This window comes from Podarcis filfolensis (genome assembly GCF_964270895.1).
Source record: "Podarcis filfolensis genome assembly, chromosome: 4".
Taxonomy (NCBI): domain Eukaryota; kingdom Metazoa; phylum Chordata; class Lepidosauria; order Squamata; family Lacertidae; genus Podarcis; species Podarcis filfolensis.
This window is the reverse complement of record NC_139607.1, coordinates 70,759,434-70,786,755: the sequence shown is the minus strand read 5'-3', so window position 1 is coordinate 70,786,755 and position 27,322 is coordinate 70,759,434. Positions and strand designations below refer to the sequence as shown.

Below are 27,322 nucleotides of genomic sequence, written 5' to 3'. Positions count from 1 at the left end.
GTGTAACAAACCTGCTCCCCTCCTCAAAAAATAAAAATAAAATAAACCAGACTGCTAGTGACAAGGGAAGTGAAGGATAATGATTGCTTGATGCAACATTGTATAATTACCCTGCGAACAAATCACAACAAATACTCAATAAATAGCCAACATTGTCTGCAAACTTTGTGCAAACATAATCAGGTTAAAGGCTCAACAAACAGGTCACCCAGAAGCATCTTTTGTCTCACTGCTTGAATAGCCATAATGTATTTTGCTAAAGAAAAATTGATTTTTTTAGTTGACAATACAAAAAGACATTAAATATCTCTCCCAGCTAGCAAGCATGTTTTCAAAAATCACTGAAAGAAACACTGAAAAAGACACTAAAAAGCAACAGAGACCACAATCTTATGCATGCTTCCTTAGCTTTAAGTCACACTAAATTCAATATTGAGCAAACAGGTATAGGATCACAACTATATTTCAAGAATGCTCCAAAAATACAGGAAGCTGATGCAAGACTGATTGCATTCCCCTGCATGGCAGTAACTACTTGCTTATCTATTATGTAGCAGTTGATTCTGTTTCATATGTATGCACCCACACATATCAGAGGTAGCCTTCAGTAGCCCTAGGTCTGCAATGGAAATGCCATAAACAAAGTATTTACCCAGTGTGTCAAGTGGCAATTTAGCCAAAGGAGTTTTATTAAGTTTTGAGGATTCTGGTTCACTTTCAGAATGAGCTTTAAAAAAGAAAGAGAAAAGGGTTAATATTATTTCTTTATTGGAAAGAGGATACCACATTCTGTTAGCACAGCAGTTGCAATTCTACCATAATGTTCCTAAAGCGCTGTTATCAAAAGTTGGTCACATTGAGCATGTGGGGTATATGTAGCCTCATATAACCAACATGCTCAACTGTAATTAATGCTTGAAGTTGTTAGGACCAGAGAGTAAGTTGTCCTACCAGGCTTAGCAAGGTCATATTCCCTCACCTTGGGAGGAAATGTTACCAAATTATTCTTTTTTTCCTACTTCCATCATATGAAACTGACCAGTAAGGATATCTAAGATGGATGCTCTAAGTTTAGACTTAGCAAGGCTTCCACAAGCCATCTTTGTGTTGCTATACAAAAAATATAGAAACTCTTACCACTTTTTGAAAGTAAGTTGTACTGTCCTCTGTTTTTTGCTGCTGTATGGAAAAGCCCATGGATCTGACCTTTGAAGAGTTTGTAAGTAAACCATTTTTAACTTACCAAACATGTAGTCTCTTCCTCTGCAAAGGGGAAGTGGGGAGTTTTGAAAGAAACTTAGAAGGGAACATTTAAAAGATCTAACAGCCTATAGCTTCACGCTTTACTTTGCTTAATGTTTTGTGATTTTAAATCTCTGCAGGGGGTCTCTCACTAAATAGTACTTGCAGCACAGGAAGGTTGTACTTTACCTGGAGAGCTCTTTGTTTCTTCTGAGGCACTCGCAGCTGTAGGTTTGCTGCTTCCCCAGTCTAGTTCAGTCATAGCTGCAAGATTTAAAAAGTTAGCATAATTCTTAGTGTATGGTAGGATATCCAAGTATAATTGAATTAGGTCAAGCAGCATGTAACAAAAGAAACCTCATTTCAGAATATAAGGTCATTGTTAGACATTTAAAATCCTTTGATCATTCAATCAAGGAAGGGCATGTGCAACTATTTATAAAACACAGTATATTGTGCTTTCTTTCAAAGTAATTTCTCCATGTAAATAGGCAAGGGTGTAGCTAACAATAGCCAGTCCCACTGTCATGCAAGTCAAATAGAAACCGTTCCAGTGATCATTCTGGATTTATGCAAGGGAACAATCCATTGGTGGTTTGAGTAATTTAAGAGACCAAGTTAGAGGAGTGAAGAAATATCAGAAAGCGTGAATAAATACAAGCTGTATTATAAAGAGAAAAGTGATAAACGGAGCATGGAAGGGATCAAATAATGGAAAAGTACATTTATTGTGTTTTGAAAAACAAATAAGGATGAAAATGTTCTGCTAATGAAAGGACACCAACATCATTTTCATATAAGTTTAAAAACTTGATAGTGAACCGAATATTACACTGAGCATAAAAGCACATACAGTGGTACCTCGGGTTCCATATGCTTCAGGTTACATACTCCTCTAGTACCTTGGGTTAAGAACTTTGCTTCAGGATGAGAACAGAAATCATGCTCTGGCGGTGCGGCGGCAGCAGGAGGTCCCATTAGCTAAAGTGGTGAGAATTCAGGCTAAGAATAGTTTCAGGTTAAGAACGGACCTCTGGAATGAATTAAGTACTTAACCTGAGGTACCACTGTATACAGTATTTCACCAGAAATGTACGGTCACTGAAACTCCATGAAATAGTTTTTTCAGCTTGTGATTGAAAACCATTCACTCAATTTCCCCTTAAAGATCATGCATGAAAAAATATCTGGATAATTGTAGTGGCTACCTAAGACTCTGCAGAAAAGATAGAACAGTGCATCCAGGCCACCTTTCCATCTCCAAGAAGGGATATAGCTGGTTCAGCAGCTGGTAGCGGCACTACCAAGTTATTGGATGTTATTTACATAACCAATGGCAATGTTGGATCTAAAATCCAGCCACAAGCTGTAGATGTCTGATTAATGTGTCCAATTTCCCTGTATACCCCTTTTTAAAACCAGTGTTCTAAAAGACAGCCATCGTCTTCTGCTTCATAGTTTGCCTCTTCCATGTTACTGAAACAACTAGCAGTGCAATCCTATGCATATCTCTTTGGCTTCCGTGGTAGTTCCCCTTAAACAGGGCCATCTTTACCCGGGGGTGCAAGGGGGGTGGGGCACCTGGGTGCCAAATTCGGGGGGGGGGGCAAATGTACACCTACTGTATACCGGTCCCTCTCGATCGGCGGCAGTGAAAAACAATGGAGCAAAAGTCCCCGGCCCCCTCCTCCGTCGTTCTGTTCCTCTGTAGCATCAAATATTCCCGACGAGTCGGGAAACAAAAGCAGTTTGGGTCCACTGCGTTGTTGTTACAGGTGAGCGATTTCCCCCCTAAAAAAGGTCAACAACTTTGGGTTCCCCCCTCCCCAAAGAATCTCAACTTTGAGTTCACTCCCCCTAAAAAAAAGTCAACAACTTTGGGTTCCCGCCCTCCCCTCTTTGCACCCCAGCAGTGCATATGCTAAAGACGGCCCTGCCCTTAAATATGTGCACATTGGGTTGCAGCCAAAATATCACAGGCCAAAATGAACCCCCCCAAAACAGCTTGCTATAATGCAACAGAAAGCATTAAACTGGACAAGTGCCAGAGCATGTCCCTGATTGCTGGGTATGACTCATTTAAACACTATCCTAACTAAAGGCACCTCAGGTATCAAGCAGGCTGTTCCATCTGTAACAGTTTGTTCAGTATACAGAAGTGTAAAAGTATTAGATGGGAGTGCAGTTGACCTCTGTAAAGGTTTAATAAGCACAACACACCAACAGAATATTAAATGAGCTTCCAAATCAGAAAATTTTTGAAGTTTTTAACTCATATAAAAAGAATATGGCTGTACAGTGGTACCTCGGGTTAAGTACTTAATTCGTTCCGGAGGTCCGTTCTTAACCTGAAACTGTTCTTAACCTGAAGCACCAGTTCAGCTAATGGGGCCTCCTGCTGCTGCTGCGCCGCCGGAGCACGATTTCTGTTCTTATCCTGAAGCAAAGTTATTAACCCGAGGTACTATATCTGGGTTAGCAGAGTCTGTAATCTGAAGCGTATGTAACCTGAAGCGTATGTAACCTGAAGTACCACTGTGTAGAGATGCTGAGGGAAATAGTTAACATGCAGGAAAATGAGAATACTTCAATACATTTTGCCTAACTGATGTAAGCTCAGTTTTATGTAGTATTTTATTAATGTGGTCTAAATAAATGAATGAATTGTTAATTGAGCACACAATCTAATTAAAATAAAATAAACAATAGAAATAAACAGAAAAAAATAATCACCGGGCTGGGATTGGGGAGAGATTTCTTGTACTTCTGGTGTCTTGGATTCCGCAGGCCATTCCTGGGTTTCATTCTTAGCTTTTTAAAGAAAATGTAGGATTTAGTAAACACATATATTATCCATTACAACTACAGAGATTGTGACAAGAAGCAAAGGATCTAAATTTTTGGAAAGTAAATTTCCTAACTTCTCATTGTTCTGCTTTTCTTAATAATAATTGACCCAGCATGACTACCATAAACACTAACATCCCTGATGTCGCCAGTGGTCTCAAAATGGGAGACAGTTGAACACCCCTTCCAAACCAGACCACATCATAATAGTGTTTCACATTAGCTAGTCTGATGGACCTCGGTACATGCACAAGTGAGTAAAGGAAAAATTCAAAACCACTAATTTTCAATTTTTCAGAAGGCAAGCATTAGCAAACGAAGTTAGAATACCACAACCACAAATTTCAGGATACTGAACTTCATCTGCAAATTATTATTTTGAATTTTCTCATTAAATGGCAATTCAGTGTCTCATCAACTTTGAAGCCTGAACAGAAGATGGTCTTCCCAAATACTGTCATTTTTTAAAAAACACGTTACTGATTTTCAGAAAACCACAACAAACTCAAGAACCCTGTAGAGTCAATTAATCACCGGGATTCACCCTTATTTTTCTGTAAGTCTTTTCACACCAAAAGATATTTCTGTATGTTTCTCAGACATTTAGTTCCTTCCTGCTTCTTCTCCTAGTCAGTTGGTGTTTAACCTCATAACTCCACATGTAAGCTTCTACTCAGAATGTAGGAGTAATAAACCTTGTTTATTTATTCCTTCAAACAGCATTCTTAGCAGACTGTTTATTTCTGTACTCTGCTGCAATATATATGTGGAGCCCCAACAATGTTGTCTTGTAATATATTCCATCTCCGTAAAATCTTTTAGACAAATTTGACTAAATAAAGGGTATGTTCACCTAAGCTTCCATGGTCTTTCCAAACATTTTGAATCTATTGACTTAGTTATTTTAACTGGCAAATGTGATGCGCCATCAAGGGATTATTTTAAGTGTGAGGCATCGTGATACCATTTATGTTCGGTATTCCTCATCTTTGATGAGTAAAATCTCTGAATGGTGCTTTTTTTGCCTAGTCTGTTTTCCTCCTAGTTAAGACAGTCTGTCATCTACTAAGCTTTTGATCTTGCAGGTCAAGTGGGTTTACCTGAAAAAGAAGAGTTTTGGGGGAAGACTTTTTGATAAACGGTCCTAAACAGGACAACATATATTTAGACCATTCATGTATTTTAGACAATTTTATTTTGTAAAAAGAGATTTATATTTTAAACTTTCCAATTTATTTACCTTTTTAAAGATTTGTACACCCCTTTGCAGCCACCTTTGATCAGCTCATTGGTGCCAGCTATGAACTTTGCTTTAGGCAGGGAACAGCTCCATTTGGTGATTCCGGATCCGGAACTCCTGAGCGCGGCCAATCCCTGTCTGGTTTGCCAAATCAGTGCCAGCTGCAAATTCCACTTTCAGCAGGGATCAGCTCCAGTTGCCCCCTAGGCACTTTCAAATACTTGGTAACACAAGGCTACCAGTGACCAATGGAGGAAGACCCACAGTGGTGAAACATTCCCACTCAATTTCCAAACATGGATGTCTCGCCATCTTGAAACGTCAGAAGCTGGGCAGACCTGATTTACATGCTTCCCAAATCCAGCTACTTGTTTCTGCTTACCCGGTTTTTTCTCTGGTCTTTCAGAGATATCCAGTGATGGCAGTTTCTGTCGTGTTCCATTGAAATCTGGTACAATAAGGTGCACTACACAGGAAGGTAAAGGAGTTGTTCATTCAGGAGTACTTTTTAAAAATTGATGTTTTTGAATAAAAACTAATATAAAGTGTTAGTGGTGTGGAGAGAGAGCAGTAGGGAAAGAAGATATAATCACGACGAAGGTACTAGTTTCATATTGTAAGTACTACAACCTCCTTAACAGCCCTAACCAAGTTCCCATGCAAGCATTTTACCTTTATGGAAAACATTTTTTACTTACTTGCTGGAGACAAGTAAAGGGTTGTCCCCACTTTACTCTTAAAGAATGATAACAACAATGTAGCTACCAGCAGTTTTAAGAATATACCTTATCTCTCTCTGCTCAGATACAGTAGTAGTAAGAAAGATGCAAAGCAAATAACTATAAGAAAAGAGAAAACTCTAAAAGATAAGGGTTGAAGGTGAACCCTGGTGCACCTATCTGGAATAATGGACATCTTAGTCACCTAGTATTGGTCCTGCTAATGGAGCCTTCTCTGGGATTTTAGATTGTGCCCGATGTGTGACATTTTGAAGTACTGTGAAAACAAGAATGGAATGCAACAATTCTCATTATCTACATTGTCTCTAAGTTGCTGCTAAATTACAAATCAAATTCTCTCACACACATGATCAGTACTTGTGACAATATGCAAAATTTCAGTAAGTTCAGTAAGTTAATTAATACAATACCATCAAGTTAAGTAAGTAAAGAGACAGATCTAAATGTCAGCAATGAGAAGAATAGAGTCCATTTGATTAGGCAATAAGGAAACCACAGGGGATTTTAATGAAAGTAGTTTCAGTGGAGAGAGAAAAAGGCAGACGCCAGGTTGCAGGGATCAAAATAAGAGTTGGAAGAGAGGAAGTCAAGGCAGCATAAATTTGCTCATTTATTACATTTGCATGTCACCGATCCAACCACAATTATCAGGGCAATTAACATAAATAAAATACAATTCACAAATAAAAAATACAGAAACCAAAACAAAATAAATCACCAAAGCAAAAAAAGTCCAGAGAAAGACTTCAGCTAAAATCAACATAAAACATAGCAGCTAAAAAAATGTAAACAATTAAAACCAGCACATAAACCAGCAATTGGAAACTTGGTGTACAAGTGAAGTACCAATGGCTCATAATGAAAAGGCAGCAAAGATGCCAGGTGAACCTCTCTGGGGGGAGATATTCCATAAAACACCACCATATGTCAGGTGTTTTGAGATAAATGCAGATAGAACCTCATTAACTCCATCCATTATTCCCCTCTAACTGATTGAAGGGGGGGTCATAAGAATGGGGGAAATGGTGGTGTATTCAAAGGAAGTGTGGAAAGAGAGAAGAGACAGGTTGCTGATGTGGTAGTGGAATAACCACAGAGTAGATGGCTGACAGGAGTGGAAAGGGTCAAGGGGAATTGAAGACAGATTAAACTAAGGAAGAAGTGTGGCCATCACAACAGGAGCACTACCACCATGCAAATGCATGAGAAAATATTAAGAAATGGGGCCCAAAACACATGTTTGGGTTAAAAGCTGGTCCTGGGTCTGAAAAGGTTGAAGATACAAGGAATAAATGATTCTCAGAGATGGTGGGGTTTTCAGAAGGAATCCAAGAATGTAAGAACACCCCTCTGGATCAGGCCATCTACACTGTTTCTATAGTGGCCAACCAGATGCCTGTGAGAACCTGTAAGCAGGATGAAAGCAGAAGAGTACTCTCCCATGAAGGTGGACCATAGCCATCCTGGCTAGTAGGCAGGAGCAATATAGTAAGAAAGGTAGGTAAAGAGCTTAATACAAATAACTTCATTTTTTAACTGAAAGAGACAAGGATCCAAGCAGATTGTGGGGCCTTCACAGGACATCAAAAGAAGAGAAGAAACATAGATTATTATTAGATGATGCACAGATCAACGTGCTGCCTGGCCAAGAGAAGGAGAGTAGGAATTTAAAATGGACAGACGGCCAAGCCTTTGTGTTTCCTCCTAAAGACGTTAGCATCATGAGATCATCAATAAAGTTGTTGTTGGATAGAAGGGCAGTAAAGGCTAATCTATTAGGCGAAACGGGACGCTCCTCCATGAGCCTCAGTCTGCAATCAGTTTTGGGCCACTGACTGCTGAAGCTGTCAATGCACTGACTACATGTTGGATAGCCACAAACACAGTGATTCAGCTGTTGTGCCAGAAACAAGCTTTTGATGTGCACTTCATACCTCCCATTTTTGAGAAGGCAAAGGAATACATTGTTGTTTTCAGGTACCCCAGCTAAGACTGATGTGATCTAAGCCTGTGCATGGAAAGAAACAAAGAAGCAGCTTTTAGAGTGGGTCTCCAAAAGAGGTAACAGTCTTCGGTTCTGGAAAGTGCCTTTTGGATCTCCCTCTTTGGGGGACTGATGTAGGGCAATGTGACTGCTGTTGGAGTATCTAAGAGGTCTGCTTCCACTTATGTCCCACGTGTAAATAAACTGAAGTATATCATAATGCTTTTATTCTCCAGTAATCTGTCCTCTCAAAGGAATCAAATCCAGATTACTCTGTTCCTATTCAAGGTTTAACTTTAGGTGTCCCACAATATGTTTCCAGGTTCCAAAATTCCATCTGACCTATACAAAACTGGGCTCTTGGAATGGATTTAGCCATATGAAATGCTGTATTGCCCTGGGGTTGTGCCCCTAGGACAGTTTGGTGTGCATCTTCAAAATCTTCCCTTTTTTTGCAGCCAGAAGAGATAATGCAGACTGCCAACAGGATATGGACTTGGTTGTTGCCAAAAATATTAATTTAACCCAAGATTTTTTCTTTTCTTTTCTGCAGGGATAAGAAGTCATGTTATAAGAACTGATCAGAATGAGTTAAGTCTTGCATTCAGTGTGACAATGGAATTCGGTTAAAGGGATTAGTTTTGAGAATGTTTCCTCCAGTCTTAAGGCAAGAATATTCCTTTCTGTTCACGGACCCTCCCCCCAACACACCCCAATTATTTTCATGCATAAAGAAATGTCTTCCATTCTATGGAAATCAAGTATGAGAAGTCATACACTTTACCTTGTTTGATTATTGTGTAAGGAAGCTGAACTTTTGAATCTGCTGGTATAAACTGGAGAGGAAAAGAAAACATTCTATAAAAATACGAATGTTACTTGCTTTTTCTCGAGGTGGCAAAATAAATTTTTCCTAAAGCTCAGTTGTCCCAAGAATGGACATATCTTCCAAGTGCATAGAAAAATAATACTGCTGCTTCAGTTTTATCCAGCTATACAGCCAGTACATGTTTAACTTCATAAATGCAAATGACCCGTGCTGTCCTGGCTGCTAACAGCCTAGCAGGACAACCTATGGCTTTTGATTGCTGAATCTGCCAATGCACTATCCATGCAGTGGATAGCCAAAGAAACAGGGGTTCAGCTTGGGCACCAGAAAACAAACTTTTGATGTGCATTTCATACCCAAGTGCTACCATAAGGTAACCAGATTTTTTTCAATGAATCCGGGGACACTTTTCAACTTCAATGGATTTTGTATGGGGACTGATTTGTAAATCCGGGGACTATCCCTGGGAAATGGGGACGTCTGGTAACCTTATGCTACCACCCAATTTGGACAAGGCAGAGGAATATATTGTTGCTTTGAAGTTTCAACCACACAGATTAAACATCCCACCTGACATGATAGAAACTGGATTTTAGATTTGGCAATTGTATAGTGTGTTTTTATTTGATAATTATTGCTTTCCAACGGAATAAAAATCTCTTTGTCTTTACAAGGAAAATAAGATCCATCGTCTTAAAAAACTAGCTTTCTGTGTTAAAGAAGTGGCAAACTTCAGCTCTCTCCTATTGGACCTTCTGGATAGCCACTGCTTTAGGCAGCTCCCACAGTCAACATTTTAACTGTAGAAAGTCTGGAAAGTACAAGAAATGCCAGAAATGTGGAAAATTCAAAGCAGCAATAATACTTAAATCTTCTCTGAGTATAAGGCTAATGTAAGAATGTAACGGAACACATGCATTCTGTCCATTTTTCAGTATGGGAATGTGTATACATTAAAATGGCAAACGTATCACATCATCAGAGCTATAATTCTATATGGATTGCAGTCCAAACAGACCCTCTCCTGGCCTCGAGGAGCAGCTTTTTATGGGGTACAAGAGGTAAAGGGATCTGGAATAACGCAAGTGCTCCTTTAGATCCTGTCCATAATTTGGAAACAAGTGCACTGGGCATGATCCAGCAGGAGTATGACACTTGTTACACTTTTCATTAACTTTCCCGAGTGGCAGACTTGGGAATTATGGTGCCCTATGCATGGTCCAAAATTGGTGACCCCACCCTCACTCTGCCTCCCCAAAGGTGGGCAAGGAGACACCTGGTTTTAGGAAGGAGGCGCAAAGGGTGCGGCAGGTTCAATTACAAAACAGCTTTAACAGAACAATCAAGATTTTGCGATTCGATCTTAAACAGGCCTGAAATGGTTAGACCCTAGCACAGAATGAGAGTAAAACCGCCACATAACTTGGTGATAATTGTACAAGAATCTAATATAATTATTTGTGGTCAGCAGGCATATGGGCAGAAGGGAAAACGCTGTCAAAAACGCTGCCAAAACAGCTAGGTTATGAGACCGCAGGTTCAAAAAATGATAAAAGCATAGGAAACAACTATTTACACTAGAAATAATAATAATTACATATCAATAGTTGGAGCAGAAGTTAAGTATCTGTGTTAACCTAGTTTCTGCTCAAAAGACTCAACAATCGTGAAAACGTTTCCTTCATTCTTAGTCCCAGTTGATAGTTAAGTATATTATTTAGGGCAGTGTTTCCCAACCTTGGGCCTCCAGCTGTTTTTGGACTACAACTCCCATCAACCTTAGCTAGCAAGACCAGTGGTCAGGGATGATGGGAATTGTAGTCCAAAAACAGCTGGAGGCCCAAGGTTGGGAAACACTGATTTAGGGAACTTTGTAACAAAAAGGCTGGAAGCAGCTCCTATTTTTTATTTACTTATCTCATTTCCTCCTAAAGGGGAAGGAAATTCTGACATAATGTTAAAAGACCTTTGGCATTCCCAGGGAACAGGCACCAGCCTGGCTGTAGATACTGTAGTTGTAAGAATTACCTGACTCAACCCCAGACTATAAATCAGGTTGTGTAACTAAGTCTACCTACAATATAAGGTGCAATGAAAGCATGATTTGATGTTCAGAAGACATCTAAGAATTAAACAAACATGGTTATCACAAAGAGAGGACACATTATGCAATATCATAATTTACACTGACAGCTTTACTGATTGATGTGAGGTTTGTTAAGCTTTTATTTCACAGAGAACAAATGTGAGAAATGAAGGACTTAAAGATACTACTGCAAGTACCGTATTTTTCGCCCTATAGGATGCACTTTTTCCCCTCCAAAAATGAAGGGGAAATCTGTGTGCGTCCTATGGGGCGAATACGGGCTTTCGCTGAAGCTTGGAGAGTGAGAGGGGTCGGTACGCACCAACCCCTCTCGCTCTCCAGGCTTCAGGAAGCTATCAGCAAGCCTGGGGAGCCTGCGGGAGTTCCCGCAGGGCTCCCTAGGCTGTGAATAGCAGCCTGCCGCCCGGCGCGCCCTGAAGCAGAGCGCCCCTTGCGCCGGGCAGATATCCGCAGCCTGGGGAGCCCTGCGGGAGTTCCCGCAGGGCTCCCTAGGCTGCGGATAGCAGCCTGCTGCACGGAGCGCAGGGCGCGCTGAAGCAGAGCGCCCCGCGCGCCGGGCAGACATCAGCCAGCCCCACAAGCTCGGGGGACAGCGGGGAGGCGCAGCACCGCCATCCCGCTGTTCCTCGACCTGGTTTGGAGGCTGGCGCTGGGGAGAAGCGCGCTTCTCCCCAGCGCCAGCCCCACAAGCTCGGGGGACAGCCGGGAGGTGGAGCGCCGCCATACCGCTGTTCCCTGACCTGGCTTGGTTTCCCCGACCTGGTTTTGGGGGGGAAATAAAGGAAAACATTTTTTCCTTTATTCCCCCCCCCAAAAAAAAAACCTAGGTGCGTCCTATGGGACGGAGCGTCCTATGGGACGAAAAATACAGTATATAAAAAAGCAAAGAATCTTGTGGCATCTTAAAGAGTAACAAATAATTATGACTTAAGCTCTCATGACTACAATCCACTTCATCAGATGCATAAAATGTAATCCTCAGGCACATATTAAAAAGTGAAAGTTGGAATTAAATGGCAATGAAACTGAAAAAGTACAGTCTGACAATTAAATTACAACTTAAATTCATGCAAGAAGAACCCTCCTGAGTGACCCTTCACAGTAGCAGTAATTAGTGATAACATAACTACAGTAAGTTAGCATTGCTGAGTAAAAAAATATTCAGGACCAAATTAATAGAATCTTTGAAAAGTTTTAATTAGGGATGGAAGGATCTGCCAATTTTTGTTTTCTCAGTTTGTTATTTTTCTGATCTTAAATTAATTCTTCACATTTCTATGATGTGGATAAATCACTTCTGTGATTTTTTTTTAAAAAAGAATACCTCATGAATATTCTTCAACATTTGAGTATGAATTTCTCCTAACACAGTTTTTGTATGTGGTTTTTCACAACATAGTCCATTTTTGTATATTTTCACGAATATCTTCCTTTGTTGCACAATTGTTACCCAATATATCCATTTTCGTAAATCTTGTTTGGTTGGAGAATTCCACTGCAAAATTCAAGTGTGATTTTCGGATTGCTGTGTTTCAGTTCTCATATTGTTTCAGAGTGTGAGTTGCATGGATTTAGGTTTGAATGCAAACTGAATCAAATTTCTCCTAACTGTAATTTAGCAGTTTCATGCTGGTGTTTCCTTTTGAAGTTCCTTTGTTCAAGGATGGCCATAAACAGGGTTGCCATATTTCAAAAAGTAAAAACCAGGACACCCCAAAAGTTGTTGGTTGTTTTTTTAAAAAACAAAAGATAATAGTAATAAAACAATTATTAAACAATTATTAACATCAATTTCTCAGAAATTCCCCCCAGACATCAATTCCGGGGGAACCTTTTTCAGCCCAAGAGCCACATTCCCTTCTGGATAACCTTCTGGGGGCCACATGCCAGAGATGGGAAGGGAAGGGCTATAGGCAAATGTAGCTGGAGCAATAAATATGATTTTTGGCTTTGAACACTACGAGTTTCTTCACTATCCTCTCTATCCTCCACTCAGACAAGCAAGGAGCGTTGTCAAAGGACACATTCCAGCCAGGCAAAATCACTTATGGAAGGTGCAAAGCAAACTGATGAGCGGCCCAGGAGGGTGTTTTGCCGGGGGAGAGTCCCAGGCCTGAGATTCTAGAGCTGGCTAAACATTGCTGTAAGATTTGTGTTCTTTTATTCATTTGCATAGGGACTGCAGACCTATCTGTCCTACACAGAATACAGACAGAGATTGATGTGCCATAAGATTATATGTGACAGAAAAATGGGAGATTAATGGAAGTGAGCACTGCATAACTAAGAGAAGATTAGTTGTACAAGCAGTGCCAGAAACCAGACATATTGACTCCTGATTGTATGCCTAATGCACTTAACCATCTATGTTTCACGTTCCTCTGGTTTGGCAAAAACATAAAAGAGTAGGAAGTAGCCATGTAGTTTTTGGCAGTCTTTTCTTTCTTTCTTTTTTGCTGACTTTTTGGCAAACGGCCAAAATAACATATATACATTTTAAAGATGCAAGACATCTCTTTTAAGTCAGGCCTGCTCCATTTGACTGGACAAATCTTTGAGAAAATCTGGTTTTTCTTTGTAGATAAACAAACAGAAGAAACTAAAGTTCCCGCCTTCTCGGTCAGAGAATCAAGTAAAGGACTCCACCTTGGAACTTGACATTATAAAACTGTTGCATCAGAATCAAGCAGAAGTGAAATACATCTTCTGACAGTGTTTCCTTCTGCCTCTTCCATACTCATGGCTTATAGAATAAAATAAACAACAGACCAAAGGATGGCATGCAATTTTTACAGATTTCCTATGACCCTGTATAGGGACGCGGGTGGCACTGTGGGTTAAACCACAGAGCCTAGGACTTGCCGATCAGAAGGTCGGCGGTTCGAATCCCCACGACGGGGTGAGTGCCCGTTGCTCGGTCCCTGCTCCTGCCAACCTAGCGGTTCGAAAGCACCTTAAAGTGCAAGTAGATAAATAGGTACCGCTCCTGCGGGAAGGTAAATGGCGTTTCCGTGCGCTGCTCTGGTTCACCAGAAGCGGCTTAGTCATGCTGGCCACATGACCTGGAAGCTGTACGCTGGCTCCCTTGGCCAATAAAGCGAGATGAGTGCCGCAACCCCAGAGTCGGTCACGACTGGAACTAATGGTCAGGGGTCCCTTTACCCTTTACCTTTATGACCCTGTATCTGGCTTGCAAGGAGGTTAAGAGAGCAGAACTGGATGAAGAATGTTTTAATTCTTTCCCACACAACTTAGAAACTTGACATTTTGTATACATGCAGACAAACGTACCCCAATTCCAAAAATGCACAACCACAAACTGAAAAATAGGATATGTCTCTGGATCAAACCTCTGAGTTAAACTACATCCCAAAATGATTTAACATTTTCCCACATGAGCCACGAAGCTGAAATTCAGTCCACATGCAATGGCACTCTCTTTAGTTCTTTATTACTTACATTTAGTTAATTGCTAGACTAGTATGAAAATGGAATATTTACAGTGAACATTGTAATAAGCAGTATTCTTAACAAGCCAATCCACATATGAGATAGAATGTTGGGAGATTTGCCTATCCATCATTGAATGATCTGATCTCACCAACCACTGGTGCTGGGCCTGCTGTGAATTCCAGTATTGTGAGGGAGAATATCTTTGCTCTATCCACTTTCTCTACACATGCATAATCTTAAACACTTTAATGTGTCGCCTCTTACTTGCTTTTTACCTAAACAAAAAAGCTGCCAAATATTTAATCTTTCCTTGTAAGGGAATTGCTCCAGCCTTTTGATCATTTGAGTTGATCTTTTGTGAATCTTTTCCAGCTCTACGATATCTTTTTTGAGGTGAAGTGACTGGAAATGTACATTGTATTCCAAGTGAAGTCACACAGTAGATTTGTAATGATGGCAAATTCATTTTGATTATGATATTATCAGTTCCATCTAACCATGCAATTCTGTTCTGGCATTGTTAGGCAGAAAAGCAAAGTAAAATCAGGTTGAAACCTGATTTTCTAATTTACTCCCAATCACTGATTCTATCAACAATTCAAATGTTTTTGACAGGAACAGTGTTTGGGGAAAACTTTGAAATTGATATAATCTATATCTGTTATCCATGCTTGTTGCAGAAATAGAATCAAACAAAGTCCTTCTACACTGTAAAAGCCGCCACCCCCTTGAGAGAACAGTATTTGTGTATCAAATTGCAATGGTAAAGCAATTATATACCATGTTTTTCCATCTCCAAAAATAATTCTCATCTGCCAAGGCTGGATTTGGTATAAATTTGATATACTGCACCTAAAAATGCTACTAGGACAATTCAGTTTTCTGTGAAATTGCGATGGACAGGGTACTCTTCTGATTTGAGGAAGTGAGAAGTACTTGTGTGTTCCTTGAGAGGATGTAGTAATATTGTTTGCATAACTTTAGTTGAGGAAAAAAAATAAAAACCCCAGAACTGCCAGATTTGATATATTAGTCATTTATACAGTATTAGACCCCAAAATAAGCTTAGTTTCATACCTGAGTTGGGATTCTTGGTATTTTGTAATTATTCTGGAGTTGTCCATTTTCTTTGTTTTTACCTGGTTGAAAAACACAACAAAATTACTCTGTGTTTTTCAACACACAAAACCCCTTTTAATATTCAAACATAGGGAGATCTATTCCAGTTGGTCCCCAGTGTTTATGGCTGTTAATGATCAAACTGTTATTTATTCTCCTTCTATTTACATCCTCAACAGTATAGAGCTCCCACTTTTTGTCCAGTTCAAACATACACAACAGTTCAAGGGTAGGGAATTGACCCTCTTGCTCCATCAAAATATTTATTCTTGCACACAAAATCCACATTGAAAGTTTAAATATAGTAATGGTTATGGTTGCACCATGCTTAACCATTATTAACGCGAGCTAGAGTTTCCATTGTAACTATGGTTTGAAGCAACACTTTGAAAAGGAAGGAACTGGCATATAAGTGACAAGACAGCATGCAGGCCTGCAGAGATTGGGAGCTCTATACATGTGGCTGGTTTGCTGGTTGGGACGAAGCCCAAAGACCTGTTTTTGGTTTAGTATTTGTAAACTGTATTTGTAGTATTTGTAAATTGTCTATTTTAATCTGAATTTATGTAGATTATTGTAGTGTGGGCTCAGCAATTAATATAGAAAATAGAGGACATTACACAGCTTGAGAAACATTCCATACAGACACAAAAGGTTTTCTACTGCATGCATGAAAGATTTTAAATCAGAATAAAACAAAAATGTATGCCATAAATAAAATGAAACAACCATAACCCAAATTAAGGAAGCAAATATGCTGCTTCAGAACCTACTGTATTTTTCCTTGTATTGGACGAGGTTTTTTGACACAAAAATCATGTAAAAAAACTGGGGTCATCCAATACACAGATACAGTGGTACCTCGGGTTAAGTACTTAATTCGTTCCGGAGGTCCGTACTTAACCTGAAACTGTTCTTAACCTGAAGCACCACTTTAGCTAATGGGGCCTCCTGCTGCTGCCGCACCGCCGGAGCATGATTTCTGTTCTCATTCTGAAGCAAAGTTCTTAACCGGAAGCATTATTTCTGGGTTAGCGGAGTCTGTAACCTGAAGCGTATGTAACCCAAGGTACCACTGTAGTGGCATGGAGGGAGATGCTGCCGCAAGCAGAGAGCGATCTGGGGATGCTGGCTGGCTGAAGCACAACTTCCCTCGATGCTGCTGAGAAAGGGAAACACTCCCTATCTGCACGGGGGAAATGATCTAGGGAGTGTTTCCTGTCTGCAGCTGTGTGTGTGGGGGGGGAGGCTCTACAACTTTGGGCCATCTCCCCTCATTTTCTTAAAACTTAGTCCCCCAAAGTGGGGGGGGGGGCTAATACACCTGGCGTCTAAAAGACGGAAAAGTACGGTAGTTTTTTCAGGTGAATGAGCAGAAAAATGGAATCTTCAATTATGTATGAAAGACAATGCCAAGCACTAACAAATGCTAGTACTGTAGGAATAGATGGATGTAACAAAATGGATATGATGCTATTTTGCCACGTAAAATGGGAGAGAAAGCAATCCAAGGGAAACAGGAATTAGAGACATCCACTCTGATTTTGCAGGAGCAGAAATCAATAGTTGTCAAATTAAGAAAGGCTATTCAAAGTGCAATTAAAACATTAATCTCCTAGCTGTGATCAATAGAAAGAAAGAAATCCAGAAAGATCTGCAAACAGGAAACTTCTAATTAAAGGTACACGCACCCTGAACAGCCTCAACAGGACTTTGTTCACATTGGACAGGCTAGTGCTACATGTTATTGCGAACAACAACAATGAAGCAGGTTATTAAAATATGACATGTTGCACTGCACTGATTTGACTACAAGAAACCCTATAGAAAAAGGCAGGTGTGAGTTCATGAAATGTCTCATAGTGCAGATTAATACTGGAGAGCAAACTAAATCTGTTTGGAGGCATGCTGTGATGTCAGATTTGTAAAAAAAGAATTTAAAACCATCTCTAATTTTTTATTGATTCTCAGCATGCAGTACAGTCAAGTGCAAGTCTTGACATTAATAATTTTAACGACTGCATAACATGCCAATAACCTGACCTTTCCCTTCAATAACATGGAGCCAAACTATGACATGATGGGACAGCTGTGCTTAAGTCTGCATCATGCATAGATGTAGGGAGTCTATTATTGCAATAAGAAAAGAGAGCACAGGGGATGTGAGTGAAACCCATGCACAGCCCGGCCATACCTTACTTTGCTCTGCTGCATTTAAATAATGGAAGTGAGCCTGGCAGAGGGAAGTTTGCTGAAAGCAATAGCACACAGTACAGCAAGGCAGGAAATGGAAGGTTTCACTTCTTTCACCCATGTGCTCATTTTTGGGGGTAAAGAATAGAAGCCACACCTACTTTATGTCTCAAAAGAGCTGACATGTGCATAAATGCCTACCCTGTAGCATCTTGTTCTGCTCAGGAAGAGATACACATTACTTACCAGGCACAGCCACTTTGTGATTGAAAATCTTGCTCCAGACCCCATTATCTGTATTGTCTTTCACTCCAAATTCATAAATTGTGTTGGGTTTCAGATTATCCACCACAGTTTCTGTTGTTGGACAAAGCTGGAGAACCCACTTCTTATTCTTGTCCTTTTCTCTGTAGCGGACTGTATAAAACCTAGTTGAGAAAAAGAAAATGGATACTTCTAATCAAAGGGGGAAATACAATTTAAAATAAGGTACTGTGGTGCTTTTTTCATTTAAGGAACAATAGGTGATGTAGTCAGTATCATTTTGCTTCTGGGATTCAAGACTGAAATTTACTATAGCCTTCCTGAGGATTCTCTATGCAAATATTTGATTCTCTGTTAGTTTAGACTCATTTCAATCACTGGAAAGTGACTATTCTGAGCAGCCAAAATGACCATTTGCTTATTGCCAGTATAGTAAATCCAAGCTCCACAGTTCATTAGAATAAACAAATATGGGTTTAAAACATTACTGAGTTGTACTGTCTAATCAACAGACACCATTAAGCAACTTTTCACAGATTTAACATTTAAGAAACCCCAGAATTAGAAATTTTGATTTTGATAAATTTGACCTGAAAATCTAAGTAAAGCATAAGAAAGCAACAGCTCTCATAAACTACTTTTCTGACAGAATGATAGTTGTTTAAAGCTTACTTTAATGCTTGATGTAAATCTGTTTCAACTACATGTCTTCTCTAGAATTTCCCACCTTAAAAATATGCCCTAGTTTTCTAATATGCTTATTTTATTTCTTCCATGGAACTCATCAATCAATCAAGGGGGGGCGGGGAGAATAATCAGCATTGATTTTTGTTGTTACTGCATCATGTTCATAACTGATTGGCCTCCAGGAAAAAAAACATGAAGGAATCTTAAATGTCCTCTCAACTTATTCCAACTATGCCACTTAATTCAGCAGTTCTTACAGATTTAGCTTGATCTAATTGAGATTAAAATCAAGCCTGGCAGCATTTGAGAGTAATATGAGGTTCATGCAGGGAAAGCAATATGGAAAAAGGTGCCAACAGCTCTTAGGCAACAGCCACCTGATAAATTAAACTATAAATAACATAGAATTGTGACTTAGGGAAGGGAGACTTCAAGTCCAAAACTGTTACAGGAATTATTCCAACACTATATTTGTGTCAATGTTCTCTGCTTTCGATAGTCATCTCAAAAAGTAGCATGTTTGCCACGGCTGATCAGACAGTTGAAAAATTCTTACCCTGCCATATATTCACATTTTTTTTGCTCAGCTAATGCTCCCATGTTCTTTCATCTTCATCTCACAGCCCTCATTTAGTCTCACACCAATTCATCTGGCATGAGTAATATGAATTTGTTTACTAGTACCTGTAACGTTATCATTCCACAGTGTCACTGTTGACAAAATAATGTGGACCACCACAGCCAACAGGCATTGTGGGCAAATGCGGCTGAGGAATGTGAGCCCAAAGAAGTTCCAAGAAATAGCACTGAAATAGCATATGTGTTTGCAATGTGCCAAAAAATGCCAAAAAATGGAAGGTATTTTTGGCACTTATAAAAAGGAACATGAAAAAAGGTAAGCTCTGACCAAAATTGTTAGGTTTCATTGCAACATTCTGATGCCTCTTAATTATAAAGGTTTGGATCCTATGCTTCTGCTCTGTGATTAGGATCTTGCACCTGTGGAAGAACCCCTTCAACAGTTGTTTTGTTCTGAGTGATCATCAAAAACAGCACAGAGTGTGTGTGAAGCAGGTGGCATAGCCACAAGCTCAACTATCCTTCTGTGAATGCAAAATCCTTCCATTTATAGAGCAGCAACTTGGAATCCAAGCCAAATGGGCAAAACACCATCCTGTAATCTTCATTAGCTGTATCTTTCAGTTGATTACCTGTCATTTGCACAGTTATTCATTGTGGTCCAATCATGCTTTGGGTTGACTAAGATCCCCCAGGACAAGAAGACCGAAGTTGGAGTTAAAGTGCCTATTACCAGCTGGAGGGGCTTTGGTGTATTCGTTTTACCTATGTAAGAAAGCATAGAAACTTTAAACAATTTTATATATCTGAAGGGCCTGCATAACTTTTGACCCAACCATGTACTGTGGTCCTCCAGCAGTTCACCGGTCCTTTTTTAATTTTTTGGCAGATCACCCAAAACTGCACAAACGGGTGTGTGTGTGTGTGTGTGTGTGGAATGTGGCATAGCTGGTAAACTGAATTCAGTTTAGTGTGTCACCTGAATTTCAGGACCACCATTCAACATTCCAATGCTTCACATTCCCCCCCCCCCATGAATTTACATGCATGAGTAGAGGAAGCACAACATGGCCTTCCTCAGAGTGAAGGGGCCTGGGAAAGTACATATTCCATCACTGTTTATCTATGGCAGATAGACATTTCATCATCATCATTGAACATTAAAGGCCGTTGCGGAAATGTGTTGTACCACAGGCACACTCCCTGACTCCCTCATGGCACTATCTCAACACTCAGGGGGTATCTTGACATAAACACACAGAACTAGCAGAATTATTATCTGCCATCTCAAATAAATGTTTTCTCTTCTAACTCTTTATGGAAAAAAATGTTTAATACTGTTACAATACCTGAGCAGGGTTTCTTGTAATTTGGAACAGGTGCTGGCCTCACTGCAATCAAGTATCTTGGCTCTGCGTCTGGAAAGCATTAGGATGATCATTTGTAAAATCCAACAAACTTAAGAGTGTACATTGCATCTTATTATTACGTATGGCAGGGATGGAGAACCGTATGTTGGACTTAAATTCCCATCAGTCCCAGTCAGTATGGTCAATGGTTAGTGATGATGAGAGCTATAGAAGAACATCCACAGGCTCTCTGTTCCCAGTCTATGAGATGACAAAATTTTGATATGTTTTAAAAACAAAAACATACCTACTTATTGATTTGGATCCAAATGTTCCTTTCACCAGTGGGAGGCCACTACCACTTAGGCAAGGCATTTCCCTGCCTTCAATTCTGATTAATCCACTGCAGCCCCTTGCCCTCCATCCTATACCACTCCACAGAGTCCTCTAACCACCAGGAGTTGACTTTGAGGGACATAGGGGGCTGTGAGGAGGAGGGAGAGGACGCAGGGAAACCCCACTGCACAAGCAGAGTTTCACCGTGCTCCCTAGGTCAACCTCATTATAAGTAGTCATGTCATTTTCCTGCAAGTAATAAAAGTATGAGGAAAAAAGTTGAGGGTTAAGTAGGAATAGAAATACTTGAACACACACAATAGTGATATACAGTGGTACCTTGGTTTTCGAACGTAATCCGTTACAGAAGACCATTCGAGTTCTGAAATGTTTGAAAACCAAAAACTCAATAGCTGACAGCTAGGCGTCAGGATCTTGCACTCAGTGGAAGCCATGTGGCATGTTCGACTTCTGAGGCGTGTTTGAAAACCGAAGCATTTACTTCTGGGCGTCTGAAAATGTTTGTCAATGGAGATGTTCGAAAACCAAGGTACCACTGCATACATTTTTAAGTAAGAAGAATTTTTTTAAGTAAGAAGAAAAAGAAGGAAAGAACATCTCAAGGGACAAGCTCTGAAGATATTAAAACGGGACTGTTGTGTTGGTTTAGAGATTTATGCCTTTGAATTAAGCAGCTACTGTGACATATAGTAATGAACCAATTAACTATTATTTCAATTTTTAAGTGGATAAGCCAAAGTCTTAAAAGTTTGGGGCAACATGGGAGGTGAATTTCTTGAGCTCATTCGAACTCACTCATCTGAAGCTCACGGGACAGTGATGAGGACAGGACCCTCCCATGACACCCTAGCATGTGGGGCTTGAAGGTGTCAGGATCAGGGCATATATCAATCAACTCAGCTGAGAAGAGCTTGCTGTAAAAGTTGGGCTTTACTGGCAGTAAAATGATGCCTACAGCAAATAGTTACCCATACTGGAAGTTTGGATTTAACATTAATAGGCAGTAATTAACCCGCTGCAGTTATTTGCCAACAAAGTATCTCACCTCTTTATTACCAAGTCTGCTGCAAACACATTGGCCTAAAGAGTGAGACATGCTTAAGTCCATTTCAATGGGACCATGCCTAACTCTGTGTGGATTTGGTCTCTAAAAAATGCTGCCCTTTGGGCTACTGACACATAAGGAAGCATGAAAAAAGCTAAATTTTAGAGTATTTTATAAATGGTATATAATTTAGCTGTGGAAATGCTATTTCTATAAAGATAAAGCTGTAAATCAAATAGCTAATTGTGGTGTTTGCCCTCCTAGGTGTGTGACATCATACTGGGTCATAAGGAAAGGGTTAACTAAGTGTTAATGATTAACCAATAGGAACCCAAGGGGAAGCGTTAGGGTTAGAGATAGAGTTGTTAAGAAGTCAGCTGGAGTTAGAGAAGAGAGAGGGACGATAAGTCTGTGGGTTGGGCTAGTTTGATGTGAGAGAGTGAGAGAATCCGTTAAGAGGAGTCAGTTAAACAGTTGGGATAATCAGTTAGAAGGTATTAGGAAGGTATAGAGGCCAGTAAAGAAACTAAGGTTAAGAAACTGACAAGAAAAATTATCTGAAACCATAAACTTGTTAATGCTTATAAAATAAACTTGTTTATTTGGTTTAATGTTAACAACTGTCTGGATTCAGTGTGTACCCGAGAGAAACGGGTTGGTGGCAGCGGGGAAGCGAGCACAGTGGTGGCACAGGGATCAATAGACCATCAAACGTCCAGGGACCCTGTGTGATCACCACACTAATAATTCTTTAGAAACAGTTGCAGATAAATTAGGCCACATGAGAATGTCAAAATACACACATACCGATATTTTTACAACTCTGTTACAATAGTAATAATTTGCATAAGCAGAGGATTCTTTTATAAACCTAACCACATTTTTTCCAGTGTCAGAATAAATTGCTGTCTGGGTGTATTTTCTGAGAACCAGCTTGCAATTGTTTCAGAAACATTGTTCTTTGTCGGAAACAATGAAATGAAGTAAACCAAAGCCAAACTCACTGATATTTTTACTCACTAGCTCACAAATTCTTAGTACATTTGATATGCTCTGGAAGAACACATGCTTTTGTGGTTAGAGGCCGTAAGTTCACGTAAATGTTTCTAGTGAAAACCAGCTAACTTCATCCAAGAGTTGATCATAATAAACTGATTAAAACAATGCTTATGAGAGAAAAGCTTTTTTGTTGCAAAAATATATTCAAAAAGCAAACAAAAAAACCTTATATCTATTTCCTCCATTGATAAAAGGATTATTTGGGGCTAACCAAAGCCCTCAAGGTGTAAACATTTTAATCAGACTTTTAAAAATTGAATATAAAGAATACTATGATTCTATGACTACTGAATTTTAAAAAGACTTGATTGTAATAAAACCTCAAAGAGATTTTAAAAAAGCAAAACAAAACATTAATTTTCAATAAAAGAAAGTTTTAAACTGGTATCTATTCACTGATTAATATTTTAGAAAAATGCAATCTGTGAAAAATCACAGATGTGGGCAGAGACCTAGCACGCAGGTCCAGATTGCTCTCATGTAGGACTGGAGCTGAATACCAATTCTCTTTCTTCCTTTCTTGCAGAATGAGGAAGGGAGATGCTTCTCGCCCTACTGTTCTTGGGAAGCTCAGGGCTAACCCAGTTTCCCTCTTTTCCTTCTACTGGTAGGGAGGGGCCTTGCCCAGATGACCCTTGCCCTCCAGTACAGATTATGGACATCTGTTTAGGTGGCAGAAAGAAGATGGTTGGCACTGTGAGGTGCCACATTCTTCTCCCCTCTCCCTCTCCTAGGTTAATAAATGCTACCTGCTAAAACTAGTTGATTCTTTCTCCTTTGATAACCTCAATTCATCCTTTTGTCTCCATCAGAACCAATAAATCATCATCATCATCATTATTTATTGAATTTATATACTGCCCTATTCCCACAGGTCTCAGAGCGGTTTACAGGCAAAACCGGAATGTAAAACCATTATCCAAGGCTTTCATTAGTAATATAAAATTATTTACACTGGCTTCATGTTTCACAACTCAAACCTTTAATTTCTGTTCTCTGATCTGTTGCTAACATCAATTGCTGCTTTCTTCATTGTTTTCATGCTCCTTTTCATTTTCAATATATCTTCCCCTTTACCTTTTAATACTTATATGGTGGTTCTTCTCTGTCTATCCTAATTTCTCATTATTCGCCTACCCATTCCCTTCAGTCTGTCATTTACTTTTGTCCCAGTCCTATAATTCACTTTGATTCATGTTCACTCTTTTCTTGTGCTTCTCGGAGTCTTTAAAACTCTTTCCTTTGTTACATTCACAGTGCTGCAGCTCTTTGTCCTTTTGAAATGATTGTTACAAGCTGCAATTCAACATTTTTCCTTGCAGTTCCTTCTTGAACTATTATAGAAGATTACAAGCTAATTTTTTAAACAGCCCAGCTTCCATCCTTGTAACTAATCTTCACCATCTCTAAATTATATTACTTCATCTTGGTCTGTTGTTGTTGTTGTTGTTGTTGTTGTTGTTGTTCTCCTTCTGACTCTTGTTTTTATTATGCTGTAAACCTTTTTGCAGGAACTCTACTATTTGCACATTTTGTTCAGTATCTGTCCATAGTGCACTTTATGGAACAGCAGCAGAGAGATAAGTGGGCAATATTAGTATTATCTAAGGGCAATGCTTGCATATTGTTGAGGAGAAAGCATGTCAGCTAAGCTCAGGTACTAGTTCTCTGCTAGCAGAGGTGTAGGAAGGTCAGGTGGTACCTGCTGCGGAAAATGTCTTGTCATCCCCCATATTGATTTTTCTTTAGGGAGGGCCTGCAAAAATGGTTTTCATATTTTCTTACAAAGGAATGTGGATTCTGAGCCTCTGATAACAAGTAGGCGACTATGGACAGATACTTAAATCCACAGGATGGATTGTGTTTTGGCTTGTGTTATTTTATTTATGTTTATTGTTTTTTTATTTAATAAAATTTATTTTTAAAAACCTGCAAAGTGGTTTACCAAAACAAAAAACAAAAGAAACCACAGCAGTAAAATAAAGAAAAATTAACATTCCTACTTTAAAACATACAAAAGCTAACATATTAAGATTAAAATTACTTTAACTTCCTAAGCATCTAGGTATGCTTGCCTAAAGAAGAATGCTTTTAGCGGGTGCCTGAAAAGAGTCTAGCAAAGGTACGTGCTTTGTTGAAATTTCAGCCTTCACGACATAGGAAAATGGCCAAGTGAACAGCTATTTTTGTGGAGGAGGGTCAAGATATTAACTGATATGCATGAAATTTCATATGTGGCTATATAATCCCTATTGTAGTAAGATAAGACCTTTGGAGCAGGCATTTTTATTTTTATTTTTTTTATGAACCGCCCTAGTAGGGCAGTAATGGGTCCTTGATAATTTGCCACCCCCCTCCATGATGGCACCGGGGCGGACTGCCCCCCTGCCCTGCCTTCCTACGCCCCTGTCTGCTAGCAGTGACTGTGGACATCTATTAAGGAAAAAGGTTTCCCTAGAGAAGCCTCTCCGTCCCCAACCCAGCATAAGAGAACCTGTCAATTTAAGAGATTCTTATGCAGAAATTCTTGCATGCAACAGCACATACACTGTTGCTCATAAGAATGGTTGGATGCAAGCTATAAATTCATCCAGTGACCCAATTCTTCCTCTCTGTTTTTTTTAAAGGGGTAAATGTTTTGATACACAAAAATCACAATGATTATATATGCATATCAAACCATTAAGAGCTGGAAATCACACGATTCAACTGTGCACAGGTCATGTCAGTAAATGTTTGTGAGAACAATAACTATAAAGGTATGAAACACAGTATTCTGTAGGCTTTGATCAACTAAAGTTTCTGAGCAATTCACAATGGTTGACTTCCAACTTTGGAAGAAGCACACAATTTCTGCTTGAGTTTTGTCCAAAGCTGACATTAATCACTATCTATTCCATCTAGAAAATGCTGAGACTTGGCAGGGAACAGCGTATGAGTATTTCACGATGTCCTCAAACTTGTTACATTCTCTTCTCTAAGACTCCTCCATACTTCCAGGATCTCTTTTGAGATGTGATGATCATTACTGAGGAAACAGGTAAGTCATTCAGCCTGCAATACTATATGATATCTTCCAGGAAACAAAACCTATTGAGTTTGATTGGAAAATAACTGTAAGACTGCAGTCTTAACCGCTCAGTTTGGACAGTGGACCACTCTGTACAGTATACTGAACATATAAATAACCAAAATAAAGCAAGCCATTACTCGGTTTCTGAAATCATGTATACCCTAACGGAATTGGTTGAATTTGACTTCTCTGTGGATTCACACTGTACTTCTGTAAAGGGCAGAAAGATGGCACAACTACAGTCTACACTGTTGTTACAGTGAAGCAAACGTTGTGCATGTGTGTGCACAAACACATAAACGCAAACTTCGTCTAATAGCTTTTTTGAGTGCAATGTAAAAAATGCTACAGATGCTGTCATGAAGTCTGCACATTTTGCTTAATAAGGCTTAAAGACATGTCTTAAAATTGGAGGTTATCACAATTTTTCAAGTTATTTCAGTTTTTAATAGTAGTTTTTAATCCGAGCTTGGGCATCTTCTTTCTGACTGAATCATATTTGAAAGATCAACACAGCTCTTTCCTTTTAGTGTCAGTTTCAATCATGCTGCTGTCCTAAATGTAAACACAGCAGGAGACTTTAGAAGCTTTTGTGCTCTTCTAACTTCCACCTGTCAATGATACGTTCTTATGATGTTTTTGCAATGACAATTAGCTCTCTTCATGGAAATAATTTGAACTTACCATGGTAGAGCTATTTCTACTAGAAAGGGCCTTGCAGCACTTTCAAATTGCAAGCTCGCAAAGCAATCTGCATTCTTTATGAAGATTGTGAGCAATCTCATCATTTTGATACAAAACAGGATTAAGAAACATGGAATGTGATGCTAAATGTGTTTACTCAGAACTAAATTCAGTGGGAGTCACTTCCCAGAAACTGTGTGTGTAGGAAGCCCACCCCAGGAGTACAAAGACATAAAGTTGCCCCAAATCACCAGAGGGTATTCAAAATCTCCAGACCAGCTGCTCTTCCATGTATGAAAAAATTGTCAGATACAGCCTTGCAGGCAACTATTCAAGCTATTAACATCCTTGTGGCTGTTCTAATGTGTGCCAGCAGCTGATTTTAGGATTAGTGCTCTTTTATGTGTTTCCTTATCTCAAAGATCATCAAGCGTTGAGTCCTGGCCTAGGGTAATCTGCTTTAAGCAGGCA

The 27,322-nt window shown here is 39.5% G+C and overlaps 1 protein-coding gene across 50 annotated transcripts in view; it reads right to left on the bottom strand.

Moving 5' to 3' along the window:
- ABI3BP (ABI family member 3 binding protein) overlaps positions 1–27,322 on the bottom strand; it is a 151,790-nt gene that overhangs the window by 79,576 nt on the left and 44,892 nt on the right. For 46 of the 50 annotated variants that reach the window (XM_083611404.1, XM_083611402.1, XM_083611435.1 and 43 more), the window contains exons 3-12: positions 20,634–20,702; positions 19,917–20,049; positions 18,001–18,182; positions 15,520–15,581; positions 8,838–8,889; positions 6,254–6,325; positions 5,712–5,795; positions 3,976–4,053; positions 1,432–1,506; positions 653–727 (exon numbers count right to left, since the gene is read on the bottom strand). In XM_083611404.1, coding sequence (XP_083467530.1) covers positions 653–727; positions 1,432–1,506; positions 3,976–4,053; positions 5,712–5,795; positions 6,254–6,325; positions 8,838–8,889; positions 15,520–15,581; positions 18,001–18,182; positions 19,917–20,049; positions 20,634–20,702 — 882 coding nt within the window. The remainder of the gene's footprint in view (positions 1–652; positions 728–1,431; positions 1,507–3,975; positions 4,054–5,711; positions 5,796–6,253; positions 6,326–8,837; positions 8,890–15,519; positions 15,582–18,000; positions 18,183–19,916; positions 20,050–20,633; positions 20,703–27,322) is intronic. The other 4 variants (XM_083611409.1, XM_083611438.1, XM_083611426.1 and 1 more) reach the window with 2 other exon arrangements.